This window comes from Sitodiplosis mosellana, unplaced genomic scaffold, assembly GCF_009176505.1.
Source record: "Sitodiplosis mosellana isolate CC-2019 unplaced genomic scaffold, AAFC_SMos_1.0 Smas_scaffold_1, whole genome shotgun sequence".
NCBI classification, from domain to species: domain Eukaryota; kingdom Metazoa; phylum Arthropoda; class Insecta; order Diptera; family Cecidomyiidae; genus Sitodiplosis; species Sitodiplosis mosellana.
Genome location: NW_022595244.1, coordinates 19,987,320 through 20,004,882, shown reverse-complemented (window position 1 = coordinate 20,004,882; position 17,563 = coordinate 19,987,320). Strand labels below are relative to the sequence as shown.

Here is a 17,563-nt window from a genome sequence, read left to right as displayed (position 1 = left end):
TCACCTTTTGAATGTTTGTGTGAACCGTTGTTTATTGCGATAACCAATCAGAATAAACCACATCAAATGTGATCTGCAACGGGTTGTAACGAATCCATGTGACAAATTGGAAGTTAAGTAAACAATGTTAAGTATTTTCCATGGTTCGTGCAACAAGTATTTGCAGCCAAATTATCGCAATCGATTCGTTGTGACTGATAAAATGTTTATTTTTATTGCTTTCGTTCTACTTTTTAATTATGACTAATTTCTCCATTCAAAACCAATAAATCAATTCAATTGATATTACTCACGCAGGACTAGCATCAATCGCATTCGGAATCATTTTTTTTTGCATTGAAAAGAATCAAACTACATTCGGTTATAATTTTGTGTTTTTATTTAAATAAAACTAAATTACGTTTTTCTCTTTTAAATTTCATCATACAAGCTGATGAAAATATGTGACTTTTTTTTCATTTCAATCCTTAATTAATATGGTATAGATTTTATGTTCATAACAGATGAGAGGGAAGAAAATCCAACGGAATTCAAAAAATAAAAATAAAATAATTTCAAAAAAAAATTGTGATTTTTTTCATTCTTTTTCACATATACAATTGTTGATTGAACATTTCTCGGTCATAAATATAAATAAATGCGGAAGAAATTCGTTAGAAAAAAGTAGTTGAATTTCATTCGAAGTTATCAAAAAATTTTGCATGAAAATATCCATTCAACAATCGATTGTAATCATTTAAGTGAGAACTTTGCTGAATTACATGCAAAGATTTGTTTTTAAAACGAGAATCTTCTTAGATTTTTTTTTCATCAACATAACATAGTTGACTACCAAACTTCACACTTTTTAACTGGATTCATTGGTGAACCTTCCGGACAATTGAAATCACTGGCAAACTCTGGCCGGTTACTGAGTGGTCCGAGCACACGGAATTGTGCTGGAGAATGTACGCCCGTTGTTATTCTCATCTTCATTGATTCTGTTAAAAGTGAATGAACAAAAAATTGCGGAAATCGCATTGAACTCTTATGCATGATGTTGAGAAATCAATTTGAAAAACCAAAATATCTTACCTGGCCGATAGACTGAGCACCAGGTTTGTGCTGCTGAGATCCAGAACATTTGCTGTGGAGTATAATCTAAGCCGGGTAATCTTGGTTCAGGGCCATTTTCTTCTTCCCATTTTTGATAAGCGAGGTATGACTCCTTGATGCCTCCATTGTCAGCTATGTTCTCTCCTTGAGTGTTTATACCGTTCAACTGAAGCGACGAAATAAAAAGTTATCATTTCAATGAAAACAATTGCAATAGCTAAGTATATCGTACATACTTTTAAGCCAGTTGAAGGTTCAGTATAATTTCCGTACTGTTCAATGATGCACTTAGCCTTTTCCAAGTAGTGTTCTTTGGTTGTTTCCTTCCACCAATCAATTAGATTGCCATTGAGATCGAATTGACGGCCTTGATCATCGAATCCTAGAAAATGGATCAAAGTGAGCGGTTAGTCAAAGTGAAACGATGTTAAAAATGAAGTTGACACCCCCCAATAAGGAAGTGGTTGAATTAAAAATACGCACCGTGCGTAATTTCATGGCCAATTACGAAGCCAATTGCTCCAAAGTTCAGATAACGTGGTCCTATCGTATGAAAATAGATTGATATAGATATGCAAAAAAATGAAATACAAACGCATTGAATAGAACTTACTGTCGGCTGAAAAGAATTGCCCTTGTAGAATACCTGCTGGGAACTCTGTAAATAGAATTTATTATTAAAATCTATTGATATTTTGATAAAAGCAAAGTATCACAGAGATGAGATTTCTTACGAATGCTATTTTCGATAGACGAATAGAAAGCATTTACAACGGCTGGACGTGCATGAGTGATCCAATCAGTTTTGTTAACCGGCTTGCGAAGTTTGTTGAATGCATAATCCGTACCGAACACGTTCATATTCAAAACAGACGAGAGATAGTTATTTTCATCGATTTCCAAGTTTTCGTAGTATTTTTCAATTTTAGCATTGTCCATAATCTCATCTGGGTAGCCAATATGTGTAGACATGGCTTTTAATTTGTTGAGTGCTGATTTGCGTGTTTCATCGTCCATCCAGTTGACTTCGTTCAATAGGAGCTCGAACTCTTTGCGGATTCCATTGACCATTTCCAGTGCGGCAGCTTTTGAATCTTGTCGGAAGTATTTTCGCACATAAAGCGCACCAACGGCTATTGACAAACTACAATTTGGAAGGAAAAAAGAAATCGAACATCGAAAATTAACGCTATTCTAAACTAGAACGAAAAGTTGATCGCATTACCTTCCACTGGCGATATCAATGCATTCTTTCCATCTTGCCTCTTGCTCTTGTTTACCGCTGACGGCTGTGCTATACAACAATTGCCGTTTGCGTAATTCATTAGTCAGGAAGAATGACGAAAAGGCTGTAACGCGCCACATCATATAGTTCGCAATGGTACGCTTCGGTGTGTCTTGCAACAATTGTCCCAAACTTTCGAAATAAGACGGCACACTAACCACAATAACCTCATTCTCGTCGACTGACAATGACGGTGGTAATAAGGCGTTTATGTATTCAACCCATTGAATGAATGGGTACATCTGCTGCACTTGTTTCAATGTATATGGATTGTAGAGTGCTGTGGCGTTTCTTCGCTTTTCATTCGGCAGGGAAATCTATGCGACCGAAGAAGAGTTTTTTATGTCATTCAGTTGGTATATAGCATATTTTCTAATTTTTCTATCTTCTCTCGTGTGCACGGATAAAAGTGTGCGACAACTTACATTGGCCAATTTCATTTCAAACTGAAGTGATTCCATGAGCTCTCGTTCGGCACGGTTGCGATCGGCACCATATATAACGGCAATATCAACCATGTATTCATAGTATGCCTTAACGATTTTGTCTTCCAATCCTTTGCTCAAATATTCTCGACTCAAACCGAGCGCAGCCTGATCGATCTGAAATACAAATGGTGCGCTTGTGCTAATTTATTGTGGTAAAGTCTTGAAACTTGCATTTGTTTCTTGTTGAATGAGCGAGCATTTATAGACGTTTATTGAATTAGCAAGTAAACTCATTTGACCCAATTCGCAAACAACTCCCATTGTTTATTGACATGGATTCAACGATGCCGATTCATTTCTCTTCTATTTTGCATTTTCAGGAAGATGTTCCGATATTGACAAACGTCTAGAGATCACGTTTTCTTATATATTTTTTTCTCTCGCATAGTTAGTACTTCTTGAACGGAGTGTGCCCAAAATTAACGCTAAGACTCGAGCAGAAAGAGTTGTTTTGATGTTTCATTAGCAACTTTTACATTTTGCTGGTGTTCTCGAGTCGTTTTTTCGTCACAATTTGTTGTTTATTCAATATTACGCATCAAAACAACACAACACATTCGGGTTTGCGATACGAATAGGACATGTCAAACAATCGCTTCTATTGTACTCAACCATACTATCAATTGATAAAAAGTTGATTGGAGCGCGGAATAATGAAATGACATCCAAATCTGTGACAAATCTAATCAATAAGCTACAACAAGAAGAATACATCCCTTTTGAAACACAGAAAAAAACTTACGTCAATAATTCGAGCTGTCGATTTTTTCAAATCAATTCCAATGGAAAAATCGAAAATATAGTCCATGCTGTATCCAACTTTACGGAATTCTTTAACAGCCCATGTCCAGCTCCATTCAGATTTTGTATCCCATTCATCACCTTTAACAACCGGCCATCCACCGAGTTGGTCTGTGATATCGAACAATGGTTTCAATCCTCGGTCCTCAATCAATGTTTTATTCATGCAGGCTTTGTACAGCTTCTTAGCCATATTAAATGGTGCCGAATCGTTTGGATCGATTTTGTCACCAATCAATGAACGCAACTGTTCCTGAAGTTTATCGCCAATTATTGAAAACGTGTTGACCGATACCTTTTCATCAGGTATTAAGGTTTCTTTCACAAAATTGCCGCATGCGAAATTGTAGAAGTCATCACAGGGCTCAACCGTTTCATCCAACTGATCGAGAACACGTGACGCAGCATGAATGCATCCAGGTGTTAGACATACATCATCATATTCATTCTTTTTCGTTTTGTTAACGGTTGGTAATGCGTTTTGATTGATATGAAGACCAGGCGGACTCTGAAGCGCTTCGGCGGCCGCTTTTTTTACCTGAGCTACAATTTATGATACACAACAACAACAACAACAAAAACCAAAGACAGTGGAAAATTTTGTATGAATTTGTGTCACATGTTTATGAATTCAAAGAAAAATTAAATACTTACTTTCACATTCTTTTTTCTTAACAAGAACGCCAGAAAGTGATAAGACTAGAGCTATTATGCCAATTAGTGATAGTATACTAATTATGATTAATGATTTTTCTAAAGCCGTACGCCGAGGCCACCAATTCGGATTCCTAAAAAGAAATAACAATTCTATTAGATTTCCACTACTAAATGCGTTGTCCATAAACCACATTTGTTGGTTTGATATTTAAAAATAAAATTCGTATTTAATCGCTTAAACAACTATCAAATAATCAACTAATCGATAGGATTTTTTTCGTGTCATTTTCACACAAATATAACTATAAAAAATCAATCGCAGTTTTTCTGTTTGTTCTATGGATGAATAAATCTTTATTCAGACCATTCGTTTCATCGCAGAAAGAAAATCGTTTAGGCAAATGAGACCGCATTCAATAACAAGCGCATCGCTCACAAACGATGATATGCAGAAGCGTGTCACATATATCAGACTCGTTAATAACTGGTTTCAATGAATGAAGAAAAAAAAGCAGCGTGAAAATTGACTATGAATCAATAATGCGTTCAGTCTACAAAATTAAAGTGATTCAACCTCAAGTGTCTATCGTTAAGTGAATGCACTGTCAACAGTGCATTCTTCAATCGGAAGAAGAAACAAACTAAAGAAGAAAAGAAAATATAGCTAAATTTTATTGAGAGAAAGAAAAAAAAGAGATGTGGCAGTGTCAATGACCGATTAAGCATCAATGATAATACTTGGCCGTTTCATTCAAGTTTTTTTTTCTTCTCTCTGTTTCATCACCCATTTCTGTTGCATCTCAGTATATCTTTCGTTGTGTAATTTTCATTTCGAAAATAATAAAAAGAAATGTTCAATTTTCGTTTTCGTAAATGTTTCTTTAAATTCATTTATCAGCCGGTAAATTGGATAATACACTTCACATCACTTTCGTAATCGAATTTTACAATCTTTACTTTCAGTCTAAAAGTGGCCCGTTTTTTTCTTTTCTGCCGAGAATGTTTTCGCTCAAGAGCGCACTCAGCCTCAGAATATGAAATGAACATAAATGACAAATCAACGGTTATAACAATAAAAAAGGTTACATTATCACAAAATACTCTGCAATTGTGTCCAAACAAAATACGTATATCTGCTAATTGAATCACAGATTACAATAACAACAATAAAAAAAAAAACAACACAACAAAAACATATTGAATTTCATCGAATGATTAACGTAATTGCATGAGTGAATTATCCAAATTTAAAAGACTGCACACTGGTTTTGTCTTGTTATCTTGAATTTTCTTCAATTCGTCGGCTTTTTGTTGAGATTTACCAAAAAAGCTCCAAATATTCAGTGATTCATCCTGTCCGATTGTGGCGACTTTCGTTCCAGTCGGATCCCATAAAATGTAGTAGACGTCATCTTGATGGGCTGAAATGTTATCGACTACGCGATTCATCGATCCCATAACGATGATGTCGCTACGACGGCGAGTTGTGCCGTTCACTTGATGCGAAAACGATGCAACCAATTCGGCTGATAACGGGTTGATTGACATGGCGCATAGCGAATACTGTGAATCGGTGCGTCGATAGTGTGCAATCGTTGTTTTTGATTTCAAATCCAACAGGTGAATCGATGCGGGTGATTTGCAGCCAATCAACAGATCGGTCTCAATCCACGGATGCCATGCAATACAGTGGACATTTTTTTGATTGAGAAATAGGCCATAGTTGCTATTGTTGTGTAGAATCGATAGATTTCCGTCAATGTCATTTATCGCAATGTATGTGTTGTGAACGGAGTATTTGATGTTACTTATCGCTGTTTTGTGGTTGTTCAAACGATGCACAGGCTCCATTTCTGGATACAAATTCATATGCACAATACCTGTTGACATGCCACAAACGATGAATTTTTCTGTAGATTCCCATTCGATGCAACTGATTGACTCTGTGGATGGTTCATTTGGAAATCGGCATGCCGAACCCTGTGCCGTCAACTTAAAGCCAGTCAGTTGAGCAACTTGCAGTATGGATGTTGCATTCTTTTTCAAAGCTATTGCCAATAAATGTCCCGTTGGACTGAATTTTAGGGCATGTAAATTCTTCAAATCGAATGCGATGGGATTGCTCTCTTTGTCATGTGTTGGTGGACTCCAAATGACCAACGATGAATCAAAACCAGCTGCAATTTGGCCTTGGCTGCTCCAATCGACAATATTTTCACCATTTACGTACTCATCAAAGCCAGGCATGTCGTGTGTTGATTCACTGTATGACAATGGCTTCAATCGTGGCATACACGACCAATCCAGTTCTTCAACGTTTCGATTTGGCACTTTGAACTCTGTCGTAGTTGGACGCTGATTGAATGATCGATCACAAATTTGTTGTGTTGTCGTATCGTGAAAATTCAATACTTTCCCGTCAGCATTCGCATTCAGCTGCATTCCAATGTTGATGCGATAATTGTGTCGACGCCAGTAGAACGGTTGTTCTTTGACACAAACTATATCGTGTTCATTTTCATCGAAACTTAGCGATAAACTGTTGAATAGGCGTGCATTGTATTGACGTCGTGGAATGAATCGATCTCCGTACGAAATGGGCACTCTTTCAACTTTTGATTCACAGCCTAACACTTCATTTTCGTATTGAATACGCTTTTTTACCTCAAATCTTCCGATATTGTTAGCTCTGTGAACATTACGTGGCTTCGTCTTGTCTCGCCGATGAAAAATGACTGACATCATATTTGTGTGCGTTGTGTACACAGCCTGGCGCGTGCAAATACACCAAATTTTCTCTCTCTCGCACAAATATTGAATTCCTACAAATCAAGCGAGTTATAATTGGGCAAAGCAAACACCAAGCGAAAACAATAGTAATGTTTTTGTGGTCAATTACCTTGTTTTATTGAGTGAAAATTGATTATTTTATTTATTTTTATTGCATCGAGATGATGATGATGATGATTTATTGAGAATCGCACGGCATGTGAGGCGCACAGCAAAAAATTCGAAATGGCAAAAGTATCTTTTAATTGCAACTTTTGACGCTCACTGGTGCAAAGCGCACACACAAACACACAGCATCTTTGCTTCGGTGTAGTTCGTAATTGGTTCAATACAATGGCATGACGTTTGCAAATGTATTGGCGAGACTCGATTGTTATTGTCTGTTTCACTTTGCCATTTGAACAACAACAACAACATCAGCAGTAGCAGCAGTAGCCGGTATTTCATATGCGCTGTTGACGACAAATACAAAGACGGTATTGTTCGTTTCGTTACATGTACATTTATTTCATCTATGAAATATTCGTATGAAACGTGCCATTCGGTAACATTCGACGAATACAGCACGTGAGCAACGTAATAACGAGAAATCTCGACAAAATATTCCGAAATTGATTTCTCTATCGTCAGTGATAATATTTGATTTCGATTGGTCGAGAACAGGAAATCGATTAGGTTTTTTGAATTCATCTTTACGGTTTGTTTTCCTCTCTCGCAACCGCATCTCATATGACGCTATCACAAACAAAACATTTCTATGAAATAGACTTCAAAGTGAAAATTATATAAACCAGATAAAGCACCCACCGAAACAGTGACGTACTGTGTTCGTCCAACTGACCATGTCACCTGTCACCTGTCACATCATTTTGATCTTCGTTAGCGATGTATACTCATTTTGAATACGAAATTTGCTGATTGATTTTCATTGGAAAAAATATTTTGATTTTTTAATAATTATGCATGCCATCGGAACGATCCGGTGCTTTCCCTTTTAATAAACAAAAAACGAAACCTATTCATACGATGTTCATATTCGAAATCGAAAAAAAATGCTGATAAATCGGCGTTATGAAACGCATATTTGTGATATGTCATCAACGGACCGTGAAAATACAGCAGCCCCAGCCAAAACATCTTATTGTAGCCAAACGAAGTACAAACACGTTTAAATGTTACTTATTGTGTGTTTCAATGGCACTGAAAATAATTGCTGTCGACGAACAAGCTCAAAACATCTTCACATGCAGCGTGTATGACAATAGCACCTTGTTTATAGCAAACAATGTACTTTTTACGTTTAATGAATTTCGATAAAATTAAACCGTTTTTATAGCGTGGCTGGAAATGTTTGTATTGCATAAATTATTATTTAAAAAAAAAAAACAGAAGCAAAAAAATAATTCAACACATGAAGTTTGACGCACAACGAAATTCTCGCCTTTCCTGTTGTGAAGCCGATAGTGTCTACATGCAAATTTCTATTTTACTATCACTTTGTCCAAGTTTATTGGGTCATTTGCTGGCTTTAATTGCATTTTTGCATTTGTTAATCCAATTTGATTATAAGTTTATGGGTCGGTTTTGATGAAAATTACCCACCATAAACATTGGAATTGCAGAAAACAAATCAGATTTTATCAGCTATCGAATAAATGTTGTGCTAATAAAGAAAATTGCGAGATTCCGTTACTCTGGCCATAAAACATATAAAAAATATCATGAATATTCACAATCGATTTTCAAAATGACGCATTAGAATCTGGGAGAGTAGAAGAAGACACAAACACACGCACAAGACGGCACAAGGCGATATGTGTTGAGTCTCAATGCTATTATTTGTTGGCGATGAAGACAATCCTCTCTCTGCTTCAATATGTTCTGTGGACAAATTGATTAGTGGCATTGCTTTCATAAATCAAATCGCACAATTACGTTATGAATACCGATTGGGAGTGGTAATCATCCCATATTAATAGGATATTAGCAGCAAAACAAAAGGCAAAAGCAATAACCAAAAACTATCATCATTCATCGCATTTGGCGAATGACAATGTGATACAAGTAAATTAAGACATATCGCGCTATTGACGCGCATTTTCATGAATTAGAAAACAAGAAATTAAGACGAGGTGTGCTAAATGGCCATCGCATATATGCGTTCTTATAAGAACCTTGAACTCGAACATGGCAACAATTTGCCGGTATATTTACATCGGCAAAAAAGCCGCATCAACCCAATCAACCAGTTTCATTATCAATTAGCTAATTCCCAATGGCACAAAAGATCCACTTGCATTGGCCCCAGCTTTGCCGATATTTGTTTCCCATTTCCGATTTTTCAGACAAGATCACACACACGCACACTTTACTCAGTCATCAGAACATACTGTGATTATAAGCACTCTCTATCAAATTTTAATTGTTTTTTTCGTTTGATTGATTACAACTACAATATTACACATTGACTTTGAATTTGTGATTTGCGAACAAAGTTTGCGAACGACCAAATTCAGGTCAAGGATGACGAGAATGTGCGGCGGCACACAGTGAAGCATCAGGTCCATTTTTGGCGCAATTGCTTGGAAAATGTTTAATTTTAGAATGAACAACGATGATGCGTCAAGACGCATAGATTAGTAAGCTAATCTGATCACTGACGCGATTCGTGCTGAATGTGAAACAATGCGAATGGATTAAGCATTGCTCGTTCGTTCGTTTGAACGGTCGTTCGCGAAGCGTTGCCACATTGAAAAATTTAATCAACGTGAAAGTGATTCATTTTGCTTGAATTCACACTCAAATTACGTTCTCAGAAGAAAAAAAAAAACAAATCATAATGCTGTTTACCTTCCAGTTTCACGGTGTTTCTTTTTTAAAAATGAATACTTTTTTCCTTTCGAAATAAGACAATTCGATAGGAAAAACAGAAAAGTATTTATTGCAAAAATGTGCAGAATCTGGAAGTAGATATATCTGTTGCTTGAGCATTTCTATGCAGTTTCAGGAATCGATTTGTTTACAAGCCATCGGGCATGAACACAGATGCAAGGTCTGATGATATAGTGTACACAAAAAATGACGCTTCGCCACCGTTGACTGCAAACAACACGCGCAGCATACGAATTTAAGTGGAAACGAGATTGAAAACAATGTGTTAATGATAAATCCAAATACAGTGTTTAGCATATGAATGAAGTTTTTCCGCTAATTTTACGATTGCATGCAAGGGCCCGCACAAAGACGATAACGACGACGATGACAACAGTAGCGATGAAAGTGTGTACTATGTGCTTATTTGATTAAAATTCATTTGAAATTGCATGTAATTGAAATTTAATTGCAAAAAAGTGTGACAATGGCATTGTCTGAGCGTCAATGCTTCAGGGAGTGATAAAAGTCAGCACGTTTCCGAAATTCGCACATTTTCGCTTGTCAGGATATTCACAGTATTGTATACACACCATAAAGTCGTGCTATCAAACATTGACTTCTCTGTGAAGCCAAACACCGATTGTTTGCACATTGAACTCCGTTTTTGGCTCCTTTTCTTGTTTTGCGATTAGAAATTGACTGAATGAATAACTTGCTGGTGTGATTGAAAGTGGTGTTGTACGTGCGTGAAATACAAATGGAAATCGATTCAGTCACAGTGTGAAATGCCACATCTATTTTTGAATGCCAAAAGATACGGAATCGTTGTCAACCACAATTCTCTTCACCGCATCGGCAAACAATCGGTACGGAACGTGTCACAAGCGACGATCATGAAAAATGTACATACCAAATCAGGGTAAATCGCAAGGAGAGGAAAAAGATGAAACCGAAGTGAAACGTTTTGTCTATTTCCTAATCTAAGCTGCTTCACGAGGGACAAACCACAGTTTGTATAGTATAAATCACAAAACTTGGTCTTCGGCTTTGATTACACTTTTATTATGTGCGAATTCAAATTGAAAACTCAAACAAAAAAAAAAAACCGAATAAATAACAATAATAATATGGTCAATTGTTTTACTGACATTTTCAAAAACCGATTCGGGCAGAGTGTTGGTAAATAGCAATGTGATGTTTTCTATGCCAATGGGCAGAAATAACGTACGCCGAGATAATAAAAGAAGAAAAAAAAGAGATTGTGATTTGAAATGCTTTGTTATTACGTCTGGCGCTTTCATTTAATGATGAGTATCCGAAATTATCGTGAAAGAGCACACGAATGACAAATAACAAATTCAATAGAGAGGGGAAAAAAAATGATTGCGATGCAATAAAAATAACAGGCATTGAATTAAATATCAAGGGCGCATATACAAAAAGGAAGAATCATACTCTCTGCACTTTTTCTGTTGTGTTCGACGATAATAATAATAATAATAACAATTGCAACGCGACAATAGACCCGCATCACGAGCAAACGCACACACTCTCACACAAAATGTAAATTAAATGCGAAAATTAATCCAAATGTAAAACTTTTCAATAATCAAAAAGGTTTCATCCGCAAGCACTAGTCGATCGCTTTATAAATAAATCAAACTTGATGTCATTCATTGCACTTTTCGTTCCTAACGAACGCGTGTGTAACGCGCGTCGATTATAATTAGTAGCGCATTGAATGTGGTTTGAGTCTTTGAGTGCTTCAATAAGTTACAAATTACAATTGTCGGAAATAAGCTTGTGAACATCATGCTAAGCGTGCAAGTCACAGGAAAATTCTCTTTTGTTTCGAGTCACTTGAACATCCACATGGATGACAATTTGCACCCGCTGCAACATATACTCGTACATTACATAATTAAAACTCACTTAGCACAATGCAACCGATACACTCAAGAAATGGTACAAACATGTTACTTTCTTCGGATGCTTACGTCGCTCTTAATTGGAAAAAACGTGCGTGAACGAAACGCAACCGCATCACGTGGACTGGAAAATGTGACAGAATTGAAAAAAAAAAACACCACGAATGCCACTTTGCTTAGCTCCTTTTTTGCCAGATTTTATCGGATACTTCCGAAATATTCCACTATCAAATCGGATTGATTGGTATCGGATTGAATTTCTGAGCATGATTCATTTGTTGGAAGTCTTGTTTCCCCGAATTGCGATGAAGAAAAATATTAAATAAATCTTAATTAAACTATACCTACTTGGGCTGAGAGTTAATTAACTCCATTAATTTCATTAAAACTGTCTAAATGCCGTTATTTGCCTAACAGTTCACGTTTTTTTCACCAAATAATGACTAAAAATAATCGGGGAAAACATTTTTCGAAGTGTTTTCCTCTGAATGACGAAGTATTTAACACAATTTTCCTACGAAATGTAGTAACAAATCGTAATTTATATGACGCACACCGCAGACCGTAAACTCCATTTAAATATGTAGTTATTTCTTTAACCTGGAATCAAGCAAAAGGTTAGCCAAAGAATGTGTAGTGTGTGTGTTTTTTTTTCATTTGCAGGATGTTTGATTGATTTTATAGAATTAAATTCGTGATCAAACGGGAAAAAATTCATCAGCATTAATAGGTAATAATGGAATACGCAGTATATTGAATCGAACAATAAATACTCAGCATCGTAATGTTAACAATTACCATAAAAAAGGAATATATTTCCATTAAATAGCGTTGTGTTGAAAATTGACGCGCAATGAAATTTGTTGAATGCAAATGGCTGGCAGGTCAATTGATCATTTATCAAAAAACGTTTTGCGATACTTTTTTATCGTATACATTTAGCAAACATTCGACGGAGAGAAGAAAGAAAGGTAGAAAAATTTCGTTTTTTGAGCATCAATCAGTATTCACTACTCGTCGATTTGGATTTTACGAACTCGGTTTGAAAAATAAAATGAGTGTGTTGTTTTTTTTTTGGCGAACTGTTTGTTTAGTCACCGTTTCAATTAACGCAGAACGCATGATTTGCATTTAGAAAGGAATCAAAATAAAAAAAAGGCACTTTGCATAAGCCAAAGCGAACAACCGCAAAAGAGACACTCTACAATTTACCGGACCGTCGTCGTTGTCGTCTCGATGAATACATTAGCTTGAGGCATTTATACCTGCTGGGTCACGATCTCATTTCAAACTGAGCGTGTATGCACGTTTCAAATGAAGAGAATTTTGACACCAAGAAGATACAAAATATTGTTTGGGTTGCCTTTTCTCTTTCCCTTGTGCACCGCATCGATCGTCAAGGTAACGGTCGATTGATTATAAAAAATAATTTGCAATCTTGAATCGAATATATAAAAATTAATCACAGAGATTAACGGAAACATAAATAGAGCAACGATGTTGGATATCGTAAATGTGTACAGAAGAAAACGAACGTAAAGGCTTAAATGTTGAGTGGAACAAGAAACGATTGTACATTTACTCTTTTTTTTATTCCAATAAATATTTAAAAATTTGCCTGGCAATCAATGCAGTGGCAATAACGGAATAGGCTCATTATCTTTTGCGTTAATACTTTCATTAGCGCATTACATTTTCAAAACGAGTGTACGTTCAAATGGGAAAACGTACAGCTTGGTGCTGCTGCCAATGTGAACGACCGAAGGTGTGAGGAAATCAAGGAAATACGGCTCTCCGATGAGGAAAAAAAATGTTGTAGAAAATTAGTTGGCAAAGCAAGTGCAGGTAGCTAATGTTTATTAGGCGTGTATGCATATGCACGTATGCTACTGATGGGATGCAATTAAAAGAGAATGCCAAAGGCGTAAAATGAAAGAAAAAATGGAATGAAACACGCATAAAGTAAAATGTGTTGTAAAATAAAACACACAAAAATGTAATCTAACCATTTAGAGACTCATCAGTAGAATGTCGATTTCGATAAAAGAAAAACAAACTCGCACTGTATTTCCTAATTACTTTCCATACAGACACAAATGCACACATAAACGGTTACGATTACACAAGCTCATTAAATTGTGGTTAACGTGAGCTTGATATTTATTGGTTCATGCAAATCGATTTTAAACCGTTCCAAACCAAGTTTTTGAGAGAGTTTGGTAAATGTGAGCCTCAAAAATCAGGAACCATGTCTTTAAAAGAGTATTTTGAATCGGATAGGAATGTAAACAAGGTAAAGTGATATTAGAACCAGTTTCAACCATTCTCTTTGCGTCGCGTTGAAGCACACCCAATTTTTTCAGTCTTCGTTTTTGTCACACTGTTTTGAAGTGGGCTGTGTCGTGCTCATTAGAATCGATACCATCTCACGGATTCTTGTCGCAAGATCAGATCTTACTTGGTCTTTGAACCCGATACTAATCAATTCAACGGAATTATTTACATGCAACCACTTTTTTCTCTCTCTATCAATTGCTCAATCGGCAGATTTATGGTTTTTTTTTCTTGCTGTGTTCAAGCATCATTCATGTAAATGTAAATGGAAGTAAATAAAAAAAAAATGGTAAGCAATAATTACTTTGCACACACTTCTCTTGTTTGCTATGCAGTGTTAACCACAAACTTCCCGCTTAAATAAAATTCTGTACATTTGGCTACATTAACATAAAAATATAAACACAGACAAGAGAAACAACAACAACAGAAACGGCTACGGTGTGTAAATAATAATTTATGTAGGTCAATATAATTTTTTTTTCTTTTGATAACGCATAATTTTGATTACCAGATTCAAGAGAGAGAGGAAACAAAATCAACTACTAAGCCTGGTAGTAAGTAAATAAAATAATAATGACCGTCATTGCGTGTGAATTTACAAATAACAATAACCAACGTTGAAAGACGATTTGCGGGCAACTGACACTGAACACAAATGAAGACGAATAAAATCGCCAGCGCCAGAGATATGCACAAATATTCGAGGCAATTACAAATGCCCGTTGATTTATGTGACTGTTTTGTGACTATTCATTAATTGTAGAGCTTTTTTTTACTGCTCTCTTGCTCATCGCTTTTTTCTTCTACTTCTTCTTTGCTTCTGTGTTATTGAATAGTTTATCTACTTTGCATATGTAAACGCATTTATCGTAATTCATGTTATGCGAGAGCAGTTTGCTTGGTTTCTTTTCAATTTAATTGTGACTCTCGACTTTGACTCCACTTAAATGCCGTGCAAATTACAAGCATGAACATTTGATTCAATTGTATCAATTTGATTGTGTGATATTCAACGCATAAAAAGCAAATAAGTCAATGGACATCAGAAAAAAGTTGAAATAAAATAGATAGATGATTTAGATTGATTTGATCAAAACTCATTGAATTTCATTAAATCATTTCCGATTCGACGCCACACTTCAATTGATACCGAAAATTGCCAACGGACGACAATTAACATTGGCCAAAGTTTTTCTCGATGATCTCAAGATTTAATAGGCTTTTATTCAGTGGGCATGAAAATGATACATTTAGCTATTGTTAACCGTCATATTTAATTATGATTTACAATATTTCGTACGTGCTATTGGCAACCAATTTATCCATTTATTTTATAATCGACAACGCGTTCCACTGAATTGAGCACATTTTTGAATTAATTTTTTTTTTTAAAAACATGCAAATTGTATCCATGCTCAATTATTTTGTTGGACACATTGCACTTATGGTAATTTTCTGAATGAACGGAAACTGGAAAAGAAAAAAACGAACACGGCAATTTGCAATGAAATAGAAATTCCGAATGAAAGCGAAAAAAGAAGTGTTGAATAAAATATTGCCTAAACTATGTGTGTACGTATGCACATGGAATGAATATAATTGAAATTCGATTAGTAAATTAGTTTATTTTCCAAACATGGTATTACTTGTTATCACAATCGAACATTTAAACTGTGCCTAGCAAAGCAAAGCAAAGCATAGCAAAGCATAGCAACGCGAACAACAAATTAAACATTTTTAGTATTAAATTGGTAAATAATAAAATCGCAATCTTTCTGCTTGAACAACATATTTTCACTCAATGAATACAGTAGACTCTGACGTGATTTATTTTTATTTTTAATGAAAACAGACAAAATCCATTGTGATATGGCGCTAAAAGGTACCGAAAGCAAAAAAATAGTTCCGCAATTGAAATTTTTTTCACAAAATAAATCCATTCATCACAAAAATCGTGCGGCAAAACTTCAAAAGTGATAACGTGCTTTTCAATGATTTTATTTAAGCATTTTCCGCGTATTTCAAGCATATACATTTACTATATAGATGAGTAAAAAAATTCATATAGATTTTGTGTTATACTAACTTTATGACGGTCTGAACTCCACTGGTCATGATTAATACGATTCTTTCAGGTTGACAACTGCAGCACGACTAATTTGACTTATTGAATTTTAAAAATGTAGACACCTCAAAAAATGTTTATTCATTGATTCGACGTTCGATCGTTTGCACCATACACAAATATCTTTATTTATTTACGCGACGACAATATACCTCTTTAACACTGATTTGATCTCTTGTTTGTCGAAAGCTAACGACGTAGAGAAAAAAAATTTCAAAGTCTTTGAGACGATACGCAAGTGTTGAATAAATTCTTAGAAGAACTTTTGAAAGACAACTCAATAGAATGTTGATAGTTTAAGTTGTGTTGAAGACAGTTTCAGCACTACCATTCAATCAGGCCGGCCACAACGAACTGAATCACATCGAACGCTATCCAACGGTTTTATAAACTTTTTTCCGTATCGTTCGGTTTATTTCATTTTCTTCGATGATTCCGAGCTTGTTTGTTTGTAGTTTTACACTAAACGTGTCGACAATAACACACATACGCATCGCGCGCTTCGTGTATACAACAAACGAAACGCGCTCTGTAGTATCCATGTGACTACTATATTCAGGCCATTCACGGTTTAAAACGTGAAGTCTACTTCAGCACTCCAACACACTTTTGCCATTCATTGGCGAATAAGTCACTCACTATACACCAAAGACGCACGAAAGAAAGAAGAAGAAGTAAAAAAAAAACTGACTGTTTACATGGATAAAATAGATTTAAACGCTCAACGCTCAGCTATCACGATTTCATACAGCACAACACATCTCGACGGCATGCACGTTTATCGCGTCGCGTCTTATATTTTCTACACGGAATTCGTTCGACGCAAATGGTCGCATGTTGTTCAATCATTTTTATCAGCTAGGTGATTATTACATTGCTGGTTATTGATAATGAAAGAATGACGAGCTCTGCAAATTTCTGAAATATGAGACATCGTCTCCCATTGTTGACGTGCATTTTACGAGTAGTACAGTGCGTTTTTGTAATTCATTCTTCGAAAATAAATGTCTCATACCAGTATAAGTTGTGATTTCTTCTATCTAGAAGACTACCGTTAAAAAATGATCTGCAAACCCTGTTGACCCGCGCGAAACTAAAATTGGAGAAAATCTAAACAAAAAATATGACAATTCATTTTGTTTACTTCGCAAACATGTTTTACAATTTAATTTTTAGGCAAAAA

The 17,563-nt window shown here is 35.7% G+C and overlaps 1 protein-coding gene across 2 annotated transcripts; it reads right to left on the bottom strand.

The window, feature by feature from the left end:
- Positions 1–361: 361 nt before the first annotated feature.
- On the bottom strand, positions 362–17,188 carry LOC129578764 (neprilysin-2). Of its 2 annotated transcripts, XM_055467840.1 has the most exons (12): positions 7,226–7,406; positions 6,991–7,148; positions 4,324–4,457; positions 3,611–4,212; positions 2,806–2,982; positions 2,321–2,697; positions 1,830–2,239; positions 1,709–1,753; positions 1,579–1,638; positions 1,332–1,477; positions 1,075–1,261; positions 362–980 (listed from the first exon to the last, which is right to left on the bottom strand). In XM_055467840.1, the coding sequence occupies exons 2-12, from the start codon at positions 7,023–7,025 to the stop codon at positions 829–831; spliced, it is 2,325 nt and encodes a 774-aa protein (XP_055323815.1). In that variant the 5' UTR covers positions 7,026–7,148; positions 7,226–7,406; the 3' UTR covers positions 362–828. The 2 variants fall into 2 exon arrangements, with proteins under 2 accessions (XP_055323815.1, XP_055323826.1); XM_055467851.1 differs by lacking the exons at positions 6,991–7,148; positions 7,226–7,406 and adding an exon at positions 16,342–17,188.
- Positions 17,189–17,563: the final 375 nt, after the last annotated feature.

Excerpts from the sequence above, each read along its gene's own strand:
- LOC129578764 (XM_055467840.1), bottom strand. The coding sequence starts at position 7,025 with ATGTTCACAGAGCTAACAATATCGGAAGATTTGAG. Across the intron at positions 1,754-1,829 it reads GTCTATCGAAAATAGCATTC|AGTTCCCAGCAGGTATTCTA; the intron begins GTAAGAAATCTC and ends TTCTATTTACAG. Across the intron at positions 1,639-1,708 it reads GCAATTCTTTTCAGCCGACA|GACCACGTTATCTGAACTTT; the intron begins GTAAGTTCTATT and ends TTCATACGATAG.